This window comes from Cyprinodon tularosa, unplaced genomic scaffold (genome assembly GCF_016077235.1).
Source record: "Cyprinodon tularosa strain WSP-4 unplaced genomic scaffold, ASM1607723v1 ctg22, whole genome shotgun sequence".
NCBI classification, from domain to species: domain Eukaryota; kingdom Metazoa; phylum Chordata; class Actinopteri; order Cyprinodontiformes; family Cyprinodontidae; genus Cyprinodon; species Cyprinodon tularosa.
In genome coordinates, this window is record NW_024038821.1 from 2,804,466 (window position 1) to 2,823,629 (window position 19,164).

The 19,164-nt window shown below is 40.0% G+C and overlaps 2 protein-coding genes across 2 annotated transcripts; one reads left to right on the forward strand and one right to left on the reverse strand.

The window, feature by feature from the left end:
- Positions 1-1,041: 1,041 nt before the first annotated feature.
- LOC119784186 (sterile alpha motif domain-containing protein 15-like) lies at positions 1,042-6,821 on the reverse strand. Its single transcript, XM_038286132.1, has 3 exons — positions 6,606-6,821; positions 6,377-6,475; positions 1,042-1,447 (listed from the first exon to the last, which is right to left on the reverse strand). Exons 1-3 carry the CDS (start codon positions 6,675-6,677, stop codon positions 1,226-1,228), a joined length of 393 nt encoding a protein of 130 aa, XP_038142060.1. The 5' UTR covers positions 6,678-6,821; the 3' UTR covers positions 1,042-1,225.
- A 232-nt stretch (positions 6,822-7,053) lies between these two features.
- On the forward strand, positions 7,054-19,044 carry LOC119784168 (methylmalonate-semialdehyde dehydrogenase [acylating], mitochondrial-like). The gene is made up of 12 exons (XM_038286103.1): positions 7,054-7,219; positions 7,496-7,540; positions 10,117-10,191; positions 12,595-12,756; positions 12,836-12,914; positions 14,586-14,888; positions 15,469-15,590; positions 15,722-15,911; positions 16,041-16,222; positions 17,093-17,272; positions 17,915-18,013; positions 18,137-19,044. The coding sequence occupies exons 1-12, from the start codon at positions 7,181-7,183 to the stop codon at positions 18,239-18,241; spliced, it is 1,581 nt and encodes a 526-aa protein (XP_038142031.1). The 5' UTR covers positions 7,054-7,180; the 3' UTR covers positions 18,242-19,044.
- The last annotated feature ends 120 nt before the right edge of the window (positions 19,045-19,164 follow it).

The window sequence follows — 19,164 nt, forward strand, 5'->3', positions numbered from 1 at the left end:
TGATAAAGTGTCACAGTGGCAGATGTCCACACCTGACACAGATGACACTTCCCAAGATGCCAAAAGTCACAGAGAGTGCTGCAGGCACAGATGAGAGAGAGGAGGGGGAAATGTGTGGACTTATCACACCTTATGATGTTGCAATGCAATTTGCCAACATTGTCCAGTCCTGGCTGAAAGGGAGTTGGAGTCGATGAGACGAGTTCATCAGTCACAACTCTCGTTGTTGTTTAGCCATTGATCACTGCAGCTCCTCCAGAGTAACATTGGGCTGCCTCTCTGATTGTTGCCATTCTAGCTGTTATTATGGTTTGGTTTAGTGTCCTTTTGAGGATGACGGCTAATGTGGTCACCGGCCCCACATTAAACTTCTCTCCACAACTCTTTACAGTTCATTTCATGAGCATAAATTAAACTCAGGTTTACCCTCTGTGCTGATCAGGTAAATCCTAAAGGAAATAAACCGATTTTATTCATTAATATCACATTAAAAGAAGCTAATTAGTAAAATATTTATAAATGATTTAAAAAATCTTGTTATATTGTTTCCACTTTATATTTATGCAGGGCTTTTTGTCGGTGTAGCACATAAAAAAAAACAATAAAGCACATTAAAGTCTGTTTTGGACTGTAAGAAATTATGAAAAACATCAAGAGGTTTGAATATTTTTACAATTTTCTGAAACAAAGCCTCAGACCCCTCCTTGGGCTTCTTGTGAAATAGCTGTTTGCTGTGACCATCATAAAATTGCCCCAAGGATTGGTAGGAATCAATTAACTAATCCAGTTCCACACAAGATCAATAGGAATAACAGGTGGCTAAGGGATTTCTCTAGAACTGGGATGACAGGAGCCCTTTGATCAGTTGATTGTGCTGTTTTGCATTCACACAATCTGATGGATATGTCTGGGAAAAGAAAAAAAAAGAGCTGCAATCAGTCTTTGTTGTTTCCCCTCATTTAGTGAGATCACCCACTAGTCAGTAAATTTCCAGCAGTTTCTTTCTTTTTGAAGTGATTTTAAACACACGCTGACACACAGTAAAAACCACACTTAAAAGCATTTTATTGTCTTTTGTTTGTCAGCCACATGGACGATGGTGGCATTTTGCTGCTGGGAAGTGTTAATGTCAGGGCTTGTCTCTGACCTACTGAAAAGTGTCTCATCTGTGTGATCGTCAGCTGACAGTTGGTGATATCAATGACGCTGCAATGCTTTTGTTTGTTTAGGTTTTTTTTTCCCGTCTCCCTCCTTGCTCCTTAGGTGTTGAGACTCCACTATTCAAGTCACACAGAAAGGACTGGAAGGTGAGGGCCTCGGCACGCACTCCGGTGCGGCTCTTTTTTACCAAGAACAGGGCCGTGGTGTCCCACTGGGGGTCTGCGACGCTGCGACTCCACGGGGTCTCTGTGATCCCCAGTAGCTCACGTACACGAGCAGAGATGACCTGCAGGACACACAGCAGGGTTGAGGCCTTTGATAGTGAAAGCTTTACACAATCTAAATCTACTTAATAAGGCACCCCGCTGAGACGATGGAGATTCCATGACACAACATAACTGTTCATGTATGAGAGAAGGATTTACTTGCAAACTAATTGTATTGCAAAACAAAGGGAGATTGTTCTACATCTAGTTGCTTTAAAAACCTTGATTAGTTTAACGGGATTTCATGTGGCAGACCATTGCAAACAAGTTCCTGATTGTAAAGTGTGAGGAAAAATACAGCCTTTATAGTCTTAAACATATTAAAATCTGCAAAGTGTGCCATGCATTCCTATTCATTCCGCAATACACTGATGCTTCTAAATAAAGTCCAGCTGGGTACAGAAATGAAAGGATCATCAATAAATAATTCAGTTTAATTCAATTCAAAATACTTTAAGGGAAATTAAATGTTGGAGTAACTCATAGGGTTTGGTTTTCTCCACAAAGATGTTGTAAGGTGTTGATAGCTGTAGGTAGGAACGATCTTCTGTATCGGTCTGTTTGCACCGGATCTAGAGAAGCCTCTTACTGAAGTCACTCTGTTGTTGTCTAAAAATCTTCTGAAAATCTTTTGTCACTTCATGAAAAAAATCTTCTTTGAGAAATCCTCCAGAGGTTCTAGAGGTGTTCCAATAAGAGAGCTCTCCTTCTTAACATCAGCTTGTTGACTTTTTAAAGTCATTTGGTCTGATGCTGTTACCCCAGTAGATGATGGAGGAAGAGATCACACTCTAAGCAACAGATTTATAGAAGATATGAAGCATCTTGTTGTAAATGGAGGACCTAAGTTTCCTTAGGAAGTATTATCTGCTCTGTACCTTCTTGTAGAGGGCTTCACAGTTGTGTTTCCAGTCTAGTTTGTTGTCCAGCTGAACACCAAGGTATTTATACTTCTCAACCACGTCCACTTCTTCTCCCATGATATTAACAGGATTCAACTTGTTCCTATTTCTTCTGAAATCTACAATAATCTCTCTTGTTTTGTTGACATTTAGGATCAGATTATTGTTTCCACATCATGTCAAAAACAGGTTCACAAGCTCTCTGTACTCAGCTTCTTATCCATCTTTGATGCACCCGATGACTGCAGAGGCATCTGAGTATTTCTACAGATGACAGGACTCTGCCTGGTACTGGATGTCAGAGATGTACAAAGTGAAAAGGAATGGATGGAATGCTGCTAACTACTGCAGCTGACCCCTCAGTCTAATAAACTGTGGTCTTTTTGTCGAGTAGTTTTTGATCCAGGCGATGGTTAATCCTCTACCTGAGTCTTCTGGGGGTTCACACAAAGTAAGTTAGGTTGAATTGCATTAAATGCAATGGAGAAATCAAAAAAATGATCCTCACAATGCACTCTGCCTTGTCTAAATGATAGTGGGTTTGTTGAAGCAGGTTTATGATGACATCATAAAACTTCAACTCCATGGCAATAAGTACTCTGCGGGGGGTCTTGAAAGCAGCTTGTTTGTTTACTGAGGCACACCAACAGAAGTCTCTCTTGGGCCTTCATGATGTAGGATGTCAGGCCAACAGGTCTATAGTCACTGAGGACTGCTGGCTGAGTCTTCTTTGGTACTGGAACAAGGCAGGAGATCTTCCGCATCACTGGAACGTTCTACAGGGTCAGACTAATGCTGAAAAGATGCTGCAGAAACCCACCGAGCTGCTCTGCACAGGCCTTTAGGACTCTTGGGCTGACACCATCAGGACCTGGTTACGTATTACAAATCAGTCTCTCCAGTCGCATCTTTTCTTGACCTCCAGAAATAGAGAGAGGAAAAGTAGAGGGAGAAGAACCATCTACTGATACACTATATTGCCAAAAGTATTTGCTCACCTGCCTTGACTCACATATGAGCTTAAGTGACATCCCGTTCCTAATCCATAGGGTTCAATATGACGTCGGTCCACCCTTTGCAGCTAGAACAGCTTCAACTCTTCTGGGAAGGCTGTCCACAAGGTTTAGGAGTGTGTTTATGGGAATTTTTAACCATTCTTCCAGAAGCGCATTTGTGAGGTCGCACACTGATGTTGGACGAGAAGGCCTGGCTCTCAGTCTCCGCTCTAATTCATCCCAAAGGTGTTCTATCGGGTTGAGGTCAGGACTCTGTGCAGGCCAGTCAAGTTCATCCACACCAGACTCTGTCATCCATGTCTTTATGGACCTTGCTTTGTGCACTGGTGCACAGTCATGTTGGAAGAGGAAGGGGCCAGCTCCAAACTGTTCCCACAAAGTTGGGAGCATGGAATTGTCCAAAATGTCTTGGTATGCTGAAGCATTCAGAGTTCCTTTCACTGGAACTAAGGGGCCAAGCCCAGCTCCTGAAAAACAACCCCACACCATAATCCCCCCTCCACCAAACTTTACACTTGGCACAATGCAGTCAGACAAGTACCGTTCTCCTGGCAACCGCCAAACCCAGACCCGTCCATCAGATTGCCAGATGGAGAAGCGCGATTCGTCACTCCAGAGAACGCGTCTCCACTGCTCTAGAGTCCAGTGGCGGCGTGCTTTACACCACCGCATCCGACGCTTTGCATTGCACTTGGTGATGTATGGCTTGGATGCAGCTGCTCGACCATGGAAACCCATTCCATGAAGCTCTCTGCGCACTGTTCTTGAGCTAATCTGAAGGCCACATGAAGTTTGGAGGTCTGTAGTGATTGACTCTGCAGAAAGTTGGCGACCTCTTCGCACTATGCGCGTCAGCATCCGCTGACCCCGCTCCGTCAGTTTACGTGGCCTACCACTTCGTGGCTGAGTTGCTGTCGTTCCCAAACACTTCCATTTTCTTATAATACAGCTGACAGTTGACTGTGGAATATTTAGGAGCGAGGAAATTTCACGACTGGATTTGTTGAACAGGTGGCATCCTATCACAGTTCCACGCTGGAATTCACTGAGCTCCTGAGAGCGACCCATTCTTTCACAAATGTTTGTAAAAACAGTCTGCATGCCTAGGTGCTTGAATTTATACACCTGTGGCCATGGAAGTGATTGGAACACCTGATTCCAATAATTTGGATGGGTGAGCAAATACTTTTGGCAATATAGTGTATAGCTGATAAAAAAACTCATAGAAACTGAAGAGTCAATGGCAGCAGAGGGCAGGTCGTCCATGACTGTGAGCAAGAGAGAGGGATGCTGAGCTTGTTCCTAAACAGAACTTATAAGAGCATCTATCAAAAAGAGAAGCCAAGAGGTACTTATAACAGCAGAAGGGCTACATTAGTTGAGAAACTGTGGTCCTCATGGATGAAATCACTGTTAAAGGCAGCCAGAAGAAGTCACATTTTGGGTTGGCAACACATCTGGGAGACATAGCAAACGTGAGAAAAAACTCTTCTTCTCAGATGAAAATTTTTTAGCCAGAATGGAAAACACTAGAAAGCTAATATTGTTCATCATTGGATACAGACAGCCATCATGGTGAAACGGCAGGTTGCAGCATCTTGGTTGGGTGATGCTTTTCCTCTGCAGGGTAGATGGGAGGATGAATGCAGGCAAGTACTGTGTAACCCAGGAGGAAGACCTCTAGAGCCTGCCGCTGACTGAAGGAGCTTCACAATTTATTGATTTAGATCCAAGCTTCATTTGTTGAAATGGCCTAGTCAAAGTCAAGATTCCATTCAAACTGAAATCAAATATTCTCTATCCAAACTCCTTGAATTTCAGCAGTTCTTCCCAAACAAGAATGAGAAACAATATCAGCCTCATTGTTTGCATAAAATGGTGGACACATATAACAGACTTTTAGCAGGAATTGGACCATAAGTTATGTCTAAATGTAATAACTCGGGTGAGCTGTGTAAATCTTCATGCCTAACCTTCCATATTTGGAATTCTATCATTAACTTCTATTTTACAGCTAAGCACTACTTTGTGTTGTTCTAACACATCAAAAACATACTGTTTTTTTTATATAACAGCATGAAAAACTCCAGGAGATATGATTAGCTGTACAAAGCACTATAATTCAAACTCATCTTTTCCTTATCCGCTCACACATACCAAGAGCTAGATGAAGCTATTCTTAGGCATGCATTCTTGCTAGAAATGTTTGGTTACAGCCCACAGCTTTAATTGGATGCCACATCATGCAAAAAAACACAGTTGAGCAGGATGTGCGATGCCGCCAAGGTGACACTAGGACACCTGAAAATGGCTGGCAGAGCACTCAGAGAAGGCTTGTAGTAATTGTTTGTTCAGACTAAAGTCAGATGTTTTTGAACACTTGCATACCCCTTAAAAATCGAGATCCCTCAGTGAGGACCATAAGCACAAGATTTATACCCAGCCATTCAGCAAAGATACTGACTTATCTAATTGACCAATTAGATAAGACCTCGAATAATACATAAGGTTAACAAGTTAAGAAAAGAAGGTAAAAAGCTAAATAATAAAGTTAAAAAGCTAGATGAAAAGTTAAAAAGTAAAGTTAATAAGCTAAGTTAAAAAAGTAAAAAAAAAATGTAAGTGCCTGTATCAGCATTATTACTCTAAGGATATGATGTAACAAAAAAAAAAAAAAAAAAGTGTTTTTTTCAATTTGTGAGTGTTTCTTATAGAAGCATTTTTGGCATTTTTTTTATATACTAGGGCAAGTAGCCGTTTTGTGTTATTACAAGGACGTCAGTTTTTACCATAAAAATATAAATATATTTTTAATGATACAAAGGTAATAAGGTCTTGTCCCAGAATCCAATAATTTTTATTGCTGGAAGTTTTGAATTTTCATTGTGCCATAAAATGGGTTATGGAATATTGATTTAATTTCATCATGAATGTTATACAGATACAGCTCTGCCTGCTGAAACTTACCTCATATTACACCACATAGACTAGCTTTCACTGTGAAACATATTTTTCGGCCTATTCTTTATACCTGCATGTCTTTAAAATCTGTGATTCCGAGTTTTGGCAAGTTGTTGCAGTTTATATGAATGAGCTTCCTACCAGTGATGAAATTCTCGGTGAAACACTCCTGTAACCAGAAATGCTGAAGTTTAGATACTTAATGGCTTGGATTTGTGTTTATGAAAGTTGGCTTACTCAGTTAGAATGTTTAAACATTACTTCACTATGAAGTTGTTTTTAGATTAATGCTCACTTACTTTGTATTGTGGAAATCCTATGGACGTGACCCATCGTGCAACATCCTGACTGTCCCACTGCAGAAACTCCATGTCCTCGGAAGATGTTGCTATGGAAACGTTTGGTTATGGAGTATAGAGAAAGTGACGTAAACATTGGTCAACATTGTCTATCACGAAATATTAAAGTTATATACTAGGAAAAAAATATAAATGAACTGATATTGAAAAAATAAACAAAAAAGTTTTTTTTTTTTTTGTTCAGGAGAAAGAATGCAAACATCGACCTTGTCGTTGTCTGAGCAAGAGCCAATCAGCGCCTTCCTATTTTACGATTTTAAACGAAGTAATATGATTGGTTGATTTTCAGTTATGTCCCGCCCAACTTAAAAAAACAGCGAATGGACGTAACGCAATAGTTTTACAGATTTACAAATGATCCAACCCATCCTTCTTTTATATATAGTCCGTCTACATGTGTTGTACATCGGATAAATTGCAAGCACTCTGTACTGTCCTCTGGAAAACGTTTGAAGCGTCAAGTTTCGCTCGCGCTGTGGGTCTGTTGAAGGATAAATTTGAAACCTGGTTGCACAATGGCAGCGCTGATGCTTCGGTCACTGTTAAAAAGCAAGGTACAACTCTTAATAATGAAAAAAGCTTCTCTCAAATGCATGTCTAACTAATGAAGGCTAAGCTGTTTAGCTAACAAAGTCATACACGTTGGAAACCTTCCACTCCCCTTTTCTTCAAGTAGTTAAGGCCAAATTCAGATAATGAGGTTGTTTTTTTTATTTTAGCTACATTTCGTTGTGACTTATACACATGTGATACGTTTAGACAAATTTTTTTTACTGTTTGTTGGCAGCAAATTAAGTTGGTTAATGTTGGGGTGTGTTGTTCTCCTGCAGGCTCCTCTGCAGCTTGGTCGCATGCGCTACTCCTCTTCCTCAGTGGTAAGCTCTGACTCCTGACACCCAGCTGCTGTTACAACACTCAAAGAAATCACAGTACATCAAGTTTTAGTGATTAACCTGTTTATCAGGTTTCGATGTTTCTTTACAGGATGGAGAAAAGAACAAAGCATTTATCCCCTTACCGATTTCTTCAACCAAAATAAACCCAATATGCATTTTTAAGATGATATAAGATAGACTTTATTGATCACACAGGGGAGAAATTCCTTTGTCTCATCGGCTAAATGGTCAAAAGAAGGTGCCAAAAGGAGGAAAAGGTGCATGGACTATATATGAAAAATAATAAATACATAAGGCAGAGATTTAAGGCGACTTATACACATGATTTGGCGTTGTACATTAAAGTTCTACCAGGAAAATTACAACGGTGATTTATTGAGATAACTATAACAGCTGAATTATTGCACAGCGTATTAAATAGGTTAGAAGGGCAGATTTTATGGTTACCATAAAAAAATCGTATGAATTCATCTCTTTGTAAGAAAGTCCCCCCCCCCCCACCCCCCACCCCCCAAAAAAGGCCAACATTGGCAAAAAGCAACACAAATAAAAATTAGTGTTTACATCTCCATTGAGGAATTTCTCAGGTCTGTTTTAAGCGTGTCAGACTGACATGCATTTTGACTGTGACACCAGTTTTTTATTATTTTATTTTATTAAAACTCAGTCTACAACCCATTTTGTGTCATTGTTTGTTCCTTGTTTCATTTGGTAGGGCCCTGCTCCTTGACGGTTTTCATGGCTTATGATCTGTCTTCCATTTGTGGATAACGGCTCTGGCTTTGGTTTGTGGGTTTACAAAGCATTATAAATGGCTTTGTAACATTTCCTGGAAGGATAGATGTCGGTGTTTTTGTTTTCCCACCTATTATTAAATGTATAAAGTTTGGGGACATGGTGTGTTGTTTTGTTTTTTGAGGCCTTTCAAATGCTAGAAACTTTCCATTGAAAGTATTTTCTTTAATCAACTGGCGAGACAGTAATCATCCATTACTCATTTTGATATTTGACCAGAAGTGTGGTTTATCACAGTTAATGTGTGATATATAAAGAGGACATATCCTGCTGTATCTGGTTTTCATTCTGTGCTGAATTAGTCGAACAGATTAACAGAGAAGAACTAGTAATGTGTTGTCATCAGAAATGATCTTGTGGGATCAAACAATGCCGCAGAGTTTCTGTATCTTGAATCCTATTCTTCATCAAATCCTTGGTTTAGGGTCATTTTCCTTGCACCCTTTATAGTCTGCAATAAAACAAGACAATCTTTAATTAGAAAGAACTTAAACCCCAAATGATTAACAAAACAAAATAGAAACAGAAACATTTAAAGTACAAGTAATAATGTCACAGGGGCTCAACATAGTAGTAGTAGCTCAGAGAGTTCACGGAAAAATTTGAGATGCAGCTAAACAATGCATCACAGATATATAACATCCTTGGCATAATAATGTGTGAAAATTAATTTGGCTTAGTGTTGTTTCAAATGCAGAAGTTGTTTAATAGTCCAAAAGTCAGACTTTTATATTTTGCATATTGGTAAGATCCTCAGAGCTTGGGATGCAGTCTTTCTGCAGCAGCAGCAGCCCACACCAAAAGCAGGCGATGGGTCCCTTAACGCTAAAGTTCACTGAGAGGATTATCTCAACTGATATCATTGAGGTGTTATTTGACATTATGGATCTCACAAGGTTGTTGGGATTTGTTTTGTTTTGTTATTTAGATATTGTTAGGAGTCGTTACGGAGCCATTTAAAATATATATATATATATACACAAATGGTTGTAGGTCTGAACAGGGCCTAATACTATAACTGTTCTAACAGTTATTTTAACTAAATTATGACCAACAAAATGAGAAAACTTACACCTGAAACCCTTTCTGTATTTTGCCAATTTTAATCTGCTGAATGTTTGTTATCCATTTTACTTTATATTTAGGAAAGGGCCACAAAGTCACTCTTTGGACTGCTGCATTGGACATTCATTTAATTTTAATCATTTTAAGTATTATTTGTTCAACTATTAATCTTTTGTTTAAAGTTTTGTTGCATTCACTATTTGGGATCTACCTTTTGCATTTAAAACTATTTTTTTATTTTCTTCCAGAGCCAAGAGGCTAAATCACTGAGCCTGTAACAAATGTGAAGAGTTTTAAATGCGATTAAAGCTGTTAAATTATTGCAGAAGATGGGAGCATTGCCAGGAAGTTTATTTAAAATCCTCCAGTAATAGGGAACTGGTTTGTTTAAATTTGCTGCTCAGATTTGCTCCACTGTTGGATCCTTTTGTTTAATCAATGCCTGGAAAACCTTTGGTTATTTCCCAACATCTTTTCCTACTTTCTACGCTTTACTAAAACATTCAGCAGGTAGATGGATATCATTAAGCCAAATTATTGTTGTTTAATTGCAACCAAGCAACCATGTAATGCTTCAAGGAGACGCATCACCCTCTGCACACTTTGTGGTGATTGATAGATGTTGTCAGTAAAGTTATTAAGAATGTAATCATGCAGGAAAAGGGGTTTAATTATACGCTTCTTTTATCTTCCAGCCGACAACCAAACTGTTCATTGATGGGAAGTTTGTGGAGTCCAGCTCGTCTGAATGGCTAGACATTCACAACCCTGTGAGTATTCGCGCTCGCCTGGAGCGGCGAGACATGACGGCAGGAACTTGTCCTGTTTTGTAAATTACAGTGCCTTTCAAAATGAATGTTATACCCTGAATGTTTTTCACATTTCGTCATGAACCTCAGTGTGTTCACTAAATATTTAGTGATTAGACCAACACAGAGTAGTGCATCATAGCGTGTGGTTCCCCCCCCCCAGCAGAATGAAGAACTCCTTGTTCAGTGTGAGGTATAGTTAATTAGAAAGTGTTTCCTGAGAAAATAATCCATCATAATCCAAACCCATATCAATTGTGGCAAGTAGTGCACCTGCTTTTACTGCTTGACTCCTTTTAAACTACAGTTTTCCTTTTTCTGTTGTTTCGCCGTCACGGCTAGCCTATAAACTATCATCCTTTCCTCTTCCTCATCTATCATGTTTACTTAATCTGATCTTTAAAGGCGTTGCAAGATTTCCTGTCTGAAATCTAATTATTGCTGTTTTGTGTGGCTCTCTGTTGAACCAAACTCATCATATCTAGAGGTTGGCCAGCTGGCTGATGTTTTTGTCTAATACTAGCTTTTTTTTAAATGGATGCGTTTGCTGATTCATGACTGCAGCAATCCATGTCCTGAGGTCAAATTAATAAATTGCAACTCCCTCTGTTACTGTCTGTTAATATTTTGGTAATAATTTGGGTTTATTTTCGTTTAAACTGAAACGTGTGTCACATTTGTCATCATTATCTCACTTTTTTTCATGAAAATGAGATTGAAAAAACAACTTCGGCTTCAAGAATCAGAATAAAAAAACTCATATTTGTTTAAAAAATGTAAAATTAATTGAATGTCGATTTCTAGTTACATCTTTTTCATTATGTTTTGGGTCTCTGACACTTCAGATTGTTTGAAGATTGCTGTGTGAACCCGGCATAACATTTCTTACAAATGACTGAGTTTTCATATTTTAAAGGTACACTATGCAACCGGTGTTGATTTTCCAGCGAGGCTCCCCCCAGAGGGCGAAAGTAAAAGTGCACTGTCGTAAATATGCTCAGCTGTTCTCCTGGTTTCTCCGTCAAGCCAGGCGCGGTTGTTTTGAGCTTAGCAGACAGGCGAACGCAACGAATGACTAATGCTGCGTTCACACCGCAGCTGGCGCGACAGAAGCAGCGAGTTTACATGCAAAGTCAATGGTTGACGCGCGTCAAGGTGCAGCAAAAGGTCCAGCGGCGCGTTTTGAGCACCAGGCGCAGCACGTCTGAGCAGCTGAAGCAGCGCATCGGGCGCGTTTAACGCAGGGAGAGAGACACAGCGCTATGATCACTCCTCTTAAACAGTTTATTGACGCCTAAATTAACTTAAAATGCAGAAATCTGCCGGCAGAATATGCAGTTTGGATTATTTAGATGAAAAACACCTACCAGCTGCCGCGGTGAACCGCTGCTGATGAAGGGATCCATACTGTCGGCGCATCCCTGGTATGTGGGGGTCTGAGCGGCTCCGACAGAAAAAATATTGAAGGCAGGATAATAATCTGAATGAACTGACTGCACTGATTACGTTTTCAGGTGTATTTTCTCACTTAAACACATATTAAAACTACTTTATTCCCACTGATCACAGCAAATATAGCTGCAAGGCAGAGAAAGGATAGTGAAGCTCCGCCCAACGCGCCTCAGACACACTTTTGCACCGCGCAGCCAGAGCAGCAAAGCTGCTTCAGCCGCGGCGTCAGAACTAAACTGGTACAAGCAGTAAAAATGAAGCAGCAGACACGATTTTGCTGCTTTTGCTGCGTGAACGTAGCATAACTGCACAAAGATCGCCACTGTGCTAGCAACGAGAATGCTTTTAACTGGGGGGTGTAGCAGTTCTCGCCGTAAAGCAAGACTGACTCTCACGAGACTTCTGAGCCTGTGGGTGCGGGTCGGTGCTCCTGCAGTTGCAAGTGCAGTATTTCCCCCACAGACCACCAGGGCGGCCGAGAATACCTTTGTTCAACCTGAAATGACTCATTTAATCATCCATAACGTTATGGAACACATTAATTAACTGAAAAATGTTGCATAGTGTGCCTTTAATTTAAAACACTGCATCATTTTCTCTACATTGTTCAGATTTTCACTGCTTTTTTTAATGGGGTTTCATATGAATTCATTCGAAAAATAAGAGTGTAAAAATAGTTAAGAACCTATCCTGCTGTGGAGCTTGTGAAGTATTCGCCTCTAGCTACGCTGTGATGGGTGATTATTGCTTTGGAACACATCCATCTCATCTCATAAACATTCAGGGCTGTAAATGTCAGGAAAAAAAACATATTCTGTTGTTAATAATAATGGAATAATGTCCAGCATGTCGTGCCAAGTAATCATTTCTTGTTCTCTGTCAGCTTTGAATACTCTACCTCCTTCTCCTCAGGCCACCAATGAAGTAGTGGGACGTGTTCCCAAAGCCACTCAGGAGGAGATGCTGGCAGCTGTGGATTCCTGCTCCAAAGCTTTCCGCTCGTGGTCCGAGACGTCCATCCTAAGCCGGCAGCAGATCTTCCTGCGCTACCAGCAGCTCATTAAGGATAACATCGTAGGGAAATCTGCAGCCCCCTAATGAACCTCCCCGACTGGATGATCTCTCCTCTAATTAAGTGATCTCAATGTTTCAGAAAGAACTGGCAAAAGTGATCACCTTGGAGCAAGGCAAAACGCTCGCAGACGCAGAGGGAGATGTGTTTAGAGGGCTCCGTGAGTAAAATGTTAGCTTCTCCTCTGGAGGCATGAGTTTAGGGACTTGACTTCATGAAGAGATTAAGAGGACTGTTGAATAAACATCAGAAATCAGGATCCCTCAGATGGAGCTGACTCAGATCTTATCTCATTTACGTAAACACATGCTTCAGTGAGCAGTACTGCTGCAGAATTCATATATTTAGACCTGATTCTACATCATTTATTCAGCTGTTCAGTGAAAAAGTTAAATAATGTAAATTTCAGGCTGTTTGTTTGGAATAGAAGAATAACCGTTTTCTTCACCTCACTGAGTAGCACTTATTCTTTCTAGCATCAAGGAGAAACATATGGAGGAAGTGAGAAATTCCTGCAAACTTTAAAAAAATGATTTTTTTCAGTAACTACAAGATAGAGCTGTTAAAAAAAAAAAGTGTATTGATGCATATCCCAGTTTTTGTGCTCAGACTTTCCTGGCAAGTTAACTTTTCCATTATCAGCTGAAAGACAGGCTCCATTTGGAGCCCCGCTGCCTGCTGTTTAGATTTTCTGCTGAACAGGGGCACTGGTGCTTGAAGTTTGAATTTTTCTTTATCACTCGGAAATTGAACTTTTTCTTTAGAAGTTCACATTCAAACTTTAGTCGGCATGAAGGAAAGGAGATGAAGTGAAACACAGATCTATTAATCCACATAGAGGAATTTCTGAGAGATTCATGTTTTTTCTACTAATTAATTGCTGTGCAGCTTTGGATAGAATAGAATACAATAGAATAGAAAAGCCTTTTGTTGTTCCACAAAGAGGAAATTGTGGTGTTACAGCAGCAAAAGGTTATAGCAGCAGTGGTCAAACAATGTGAACCTTAGAAAAGTGTATAAAAATAAAGAATAAGTGACAGAGTTAAGAAAATAAGCTAATAAAATACTGTACTGTGCAGTTTTTTTCTACAATATAAATACTATGCATCAGGAGAATTAAAAAAATAAGAGATGTGGACATTTTTACAGTAATGGATATATGGAAAATGGCAACATAAGAGCAGCATGTTATTTAACTGACTAAGATAGAAACTGCAAAAATTAGCATGAATCTATAAAACTTGTCGAGGTTGTTGAGAACAGTGATGGTTATAAAGTCTTACAGCTGCTGGGAGGAAGGATTTGTGATAACGCTTCCTGGTGCATTTAGGGAGCAGCAGCTTTGGTTAAATGCAACACTTTTTCTTTTAATGTGTTTAACAGGATTCCTCACATAAAACCTTAAATTTAGGAGGTTTGAATAGTTTTGACATGTACTGTACATTTTTGGAAACATCACTCTAGACGTAATCACGTCTTACACGCTGCTGTCTTGTCATTATCACCGACATACACCATCTATTATGGAGGCTTAGGGAGGCAGGTGTAAGCCTTCTCATTCTTTCCTAATGAACATAACCAGGCAGAGGGTAGCGGGTTCATCTCTTTAACCAGATATCTAAACACTTCCAGTCTGTAGATGGGCGAACAGACTGGTTCCAGTAACATTTCAGCTTTCGGTTACGTGGCGTTTAACATTTGGTTTAATAGCAATGCAGTGTGAAATTTGCCTCATAATGGCTGGAGCAATTTAAATAGCAATTTGGAGCGTTTTGGCTATTTTCTCTGCTCAATTAAAGGTTTAGTCATTATCCCCCTCTCCTCCCTTCAGAGGTGGTGGAGCACGCCTGCAGCATCACCTCCCTCATGCTGGGTGAAACCTTGCCCTCCATCACTAAGGACATGGACACGTACACGTACCGCCTGCCCCTCGGAGTCTGCGCCGGCATCGCCCCCTTCAACTTCCCTGCCATGATTCCTCTGTGGATGTTCCCCATCGGGATGGTGTGCGGAAACACATATTTGATGAAGCCATCCGAGCGCGTCCCAGGCTGCACCATGCTCCTGGCCAAATTGCTCCAGGATGCAGGAGCACCAGATGGTACTCTAAATATCATCCATGGGCAGCATGCAGGTGAGCGTGTGACTCCTTGTTCTTTCTGGGCTTCCCAGCATGAATTAGTTGTAAGCAACAGAATCCAGTCCAGAAAGGAAATATCTGCACTGTATTTATATCCCTTTTTAACTTTTTGATCTTTCACATTATAAACACACACTTAGATTTATGTAATGTGATTTAGGCGACAGACACAAAGAACTGTCCATTTGTTTTCTGACTGACCTTTGCTGAAAACTGCAGCAGCTTTACAATTGACACATGATGCCAATTCACAGAAATATAAGCAAGAGTAAACAAAGAGTCAAACTCAGGATATTTTACTGGTGACATGAGGAAGCACAGCATTATCTGAGGCGTTTAATGAGGTATTTTCCCTGCCAGGAAACCCCAAAGGAAAAGACAACAGTTATTTTCAAGGGAGCAATAAACACATTAGCGTTAAATCCTTCTAGTTCATAAATACATTCCTTATGCACCAACTATGATATTGCAGAAAACTGGCATAAAGTTCTGATTTGTGATGCGAATCCAAACATTTCTTTTAAAGAAAAAAAGGCTCAACCTTCTTCTTTTTTTTTTTTTCTCCTTTGTGAAGCTGTGAATTTTATCTGTGACCATCCAGCCATTAAAGCCATCAGCTTTGTGGGATCCAACCAGGCAGGAGAGTACATCTACGAGCGGGGCTCCAAGAATGGAAAGAGGGTTCAGTCCAACATGGTACTCGGAGCGCTTCACTGAACACTCTCAAATGCTCCAATCTTCAATTAGAAAGGCCATTATTTTCTGTAAAAATGAACATATCGACATCTGTGCTTGCTTTTTTTTTTTTTCTTTCTTTTGGCATTTAGGGTGCAAAGAACCATGGTGTGGTGATGCCTGACGCCAACAAAGAGAACACCATCAACCAGCTGGTGGGGGCTGCCTTTGGAGCCGCTGGTCAGCGATGCATGGCTCTCTCCACTGCTATTTTTGTCGGAGAGTCTCGTGACTGGCTCCCAGAGCTGGTGGAGCGCTCCAGATCGCTGCGCGTAAATGCAGGTAACAAGAAGAAGAGTTTTTTTATGCAAATCAGTCCAAAGTGTTATCTATTATCAAGCTTTTTATTTTAAAAACAAAGTTTTGTTCAGGTTGCCTGTTTGTAAAGAAAATAGTATTGTTTTTCTTCAGGTGATCAACCTGGGGCCGATGTGGGGCCCCTGATCTCCCCTGAGGCGAAGGCTAAGGTGGAGCATTTGATCCAGAGTGGCGTTAATGAAGGTGCTAAGCTGCTGCTGGATGGGAGGAACGTTCACGTCAAAGGATATGAAAACGGAAACTTTGTTGGACCCACCATCTTAAGCAACGTCAGGGTGAGAATGGGAATCAAAATCTACAGCTTCTTACAAAAGTTTTCATTGCAACATTAAAGTTTTGTGTAAATTGGGGGATTTGATGTTATCGGCCAAAGTAGTGCAGAATTTTGAAGTGTGTGTAGACGCAGAGGGATATATAATATTATTCTTTTTCCTTTTTTTTTTGATGTGATTTGGTTCTTCATGTACAAATCCCCAGAAAAAGACATTTAGGTCAGTTGTGGAAAGGTTGAGGGGTATGAATACTTTTGCCTGCCTAATAGAATGGACAGCCTGGATTCCAGGTGTTTTTAATAATGATTTTTTTTTAACTATAAAAAGTGAACTATTTTCCTCTGGAGCTGCATGTCCCTGTATGTGGTTCTGAAAATGAAATGGAAATGATATTAATAACCAAGGACGTCTCATTTCTGCAGAACTTATTTTGGTGCTGAAGTTATTATCAGAGGCAAAAAAAAAAAAAAAACAGTCTCCCTGTTCGTCAGAATCAAACGTTTTTCTATTTTTTTACTGCTTCTGTTGGAGATTAATGGATGTGTGGTTTTGGCCACTGTAGGGTTAATCTGAGGAAAATGCAGATTTTTTCCCCCTGCCTATGTGCTAATGCAGTCTATTTCAGACTAATGAATCCCTCTAATAACTTTCAGTTTTCTCAAAGTAGCGTCCTTCCTCTTGCATCAAGGTTTCTGGAGTTTTTCAAATTCCTAAAATAAGAAGTTGTTTGAAATATTACAAAATGAATCTATAGCACTGTTGATTATCTTCAGCAGAAATGGGGATACTAGCAGCAGTGGGATACCTTAATGATGCCCAGAATTTTCCTTTTTCACAGGGAAGCTCTTCTCTCATCTTTCCTTTTCTTTTCAGCCTGACATGAAATGCTACAAGGAGGAGATCTTTGGGCCGGTGCTCATAATCCTTGAAGCCGACACGCTCGATGAAGCCATATCTTTGATCAACAGAAACCCTTATGGCAACGGCACGGCCATCTTTACCACCAATGGAGCCACAGCACGCAAATATACACATGAAGTGGATGTAGGACAGGTGAGGGGGTTTATAAAAGACACCAGAATGGAGATTTATACAGAAAAAAAATGGTTTTAAGCTTTAATGGAGATTTAGTTGCTTTTGAATCTGTGATCCTAATCTCAGCTGCACACCTGGAACTGGTGGTTTATTGTGTTTTGATAATCTCCTTTTCTCCTGGCTGAAGATATTTATAAAGCATCAGTGGTTTATGACTTGAAGCTCATTTGCATTAGCGTCTTAGACTGTCATTGCTTGATGAATTTGTATATGCACAACACTGTAGAACCTCACTGTTCATTGTCAGTTTCCAGGCAGAGTTATTAATAACATAGACCAAATTGCTTCTGGATGCAGCTGGATAGACCTGAAACCAATTTGAGTGACAAAATGTGCAACATGGCGCTGAATAAAATGGCTCGGCAGAGCTCCAGTGAACAGTTGAAATGATCAAACGTGCCCCTTATCATGGAGATGGGTTGTTTAAAATGTGGTTTTTAGATTTCCGTTCATCTATGTTCAACAAGTTCTCTTAGATTCTGCAGAATCCCTTAATCCAGATTCTGCTCCCAATGTTTTACATTTTGTTAGTTTATTCTGCTTTAGACTTGTCCTCCCATTTTGGCAAGTATTTATAGGTGTTTTTATGCTTTTATTAAGATTGGGGTAAACGTACCCATCCCCGTCCCCCTGCCCATGTTCTCCTTTACTGGCTCCAGAGGTTCTTTCAGAGGAGATACCAACTTCTATGGCAAACAGGTAAAAAGACAAAAAAAAAAAAACAATTCTTTTTTTTTTTTTTAGGATGATTTGCATAATCCCAGAGACTAAACATGTTTTCCCTTTGACTTGCTGACAAATCCACTCCACTTTCACCACCAGGGTATTCAGTTCTTCACTCAGATCAAGACTGTGACGTCTCAGTGGAAGGCAGAGGACGCCACCGTGACGAGCCCTGCTGTCACCATGCCAACGATGGGACGCTAAGCTAAAGAGACAGTTTATGCATCACTGACTTCGTACCTGCCTTAAGGAGAATCCCTATAAGATAAATAGTTCTTGGTGTTTTAACTGTTTGGAAAGATTAAAACTGTGCTCTTTAGATTAGGATAACTTAATAACAGATTGCTGACATTTCTTTCTCTGTAAAGGATGCACATAAGCACAGAATGATGCCATGGTTTTCATACGTTTGCTGTATTTTCCCACCAGTTTTCTTGCACGTCCTGAACAGACCTGGGGGATGGTGACTTAATCATTGTCAGTCAGTTTTATAGCCCACTGAGAGCTCTGGCATCAAATTGCCCTACAAGGAGAGGATGTCTGTTCTTGAGCTGCAAAATGAATACTACAATTCCGCACTTCATAAAGCATTAGTTTTATTTACCTGATGTTGGGACTGTTGGACTTAAATGTGAATAGAACTGTTACAAACATGAACAAAGCTGCTGTTTTACTCCATCAGAAATGATAAAATACCAAGTGCTGATACCTGCATTTATTATTGCCTTTGTTTATGGACTACCATTCGTGTCAGATTAAATCGGTAGCCTTAAATATATTAATGATAGCCTGGATATCTCTACATCTCTTGAATTTAATAATTAAGAATCCAGTTTGATAAAGTATCCAATATTACACTGTTTACACTGATGTTACAGTATCCGAAAGGAAAGCATTAATCATTTTGCCTCTTTAAAGCTTGTCATCTTGATTCCCTTGGAGTTGATAAAAGAAAACAGTAAGGATGCTGTGAACTGTTTTTAATAAAAACACTTGTGTTGAGTGAACATTGATTTCTTTGCACTTTGTCCTTAATTAATGCACGCTAAATTATTTATAGAGGGCAGATATTTCTGGGGAAAATATAGCTACTAAGGAATGACCAAGCTGACAAATGTGGATTTGTA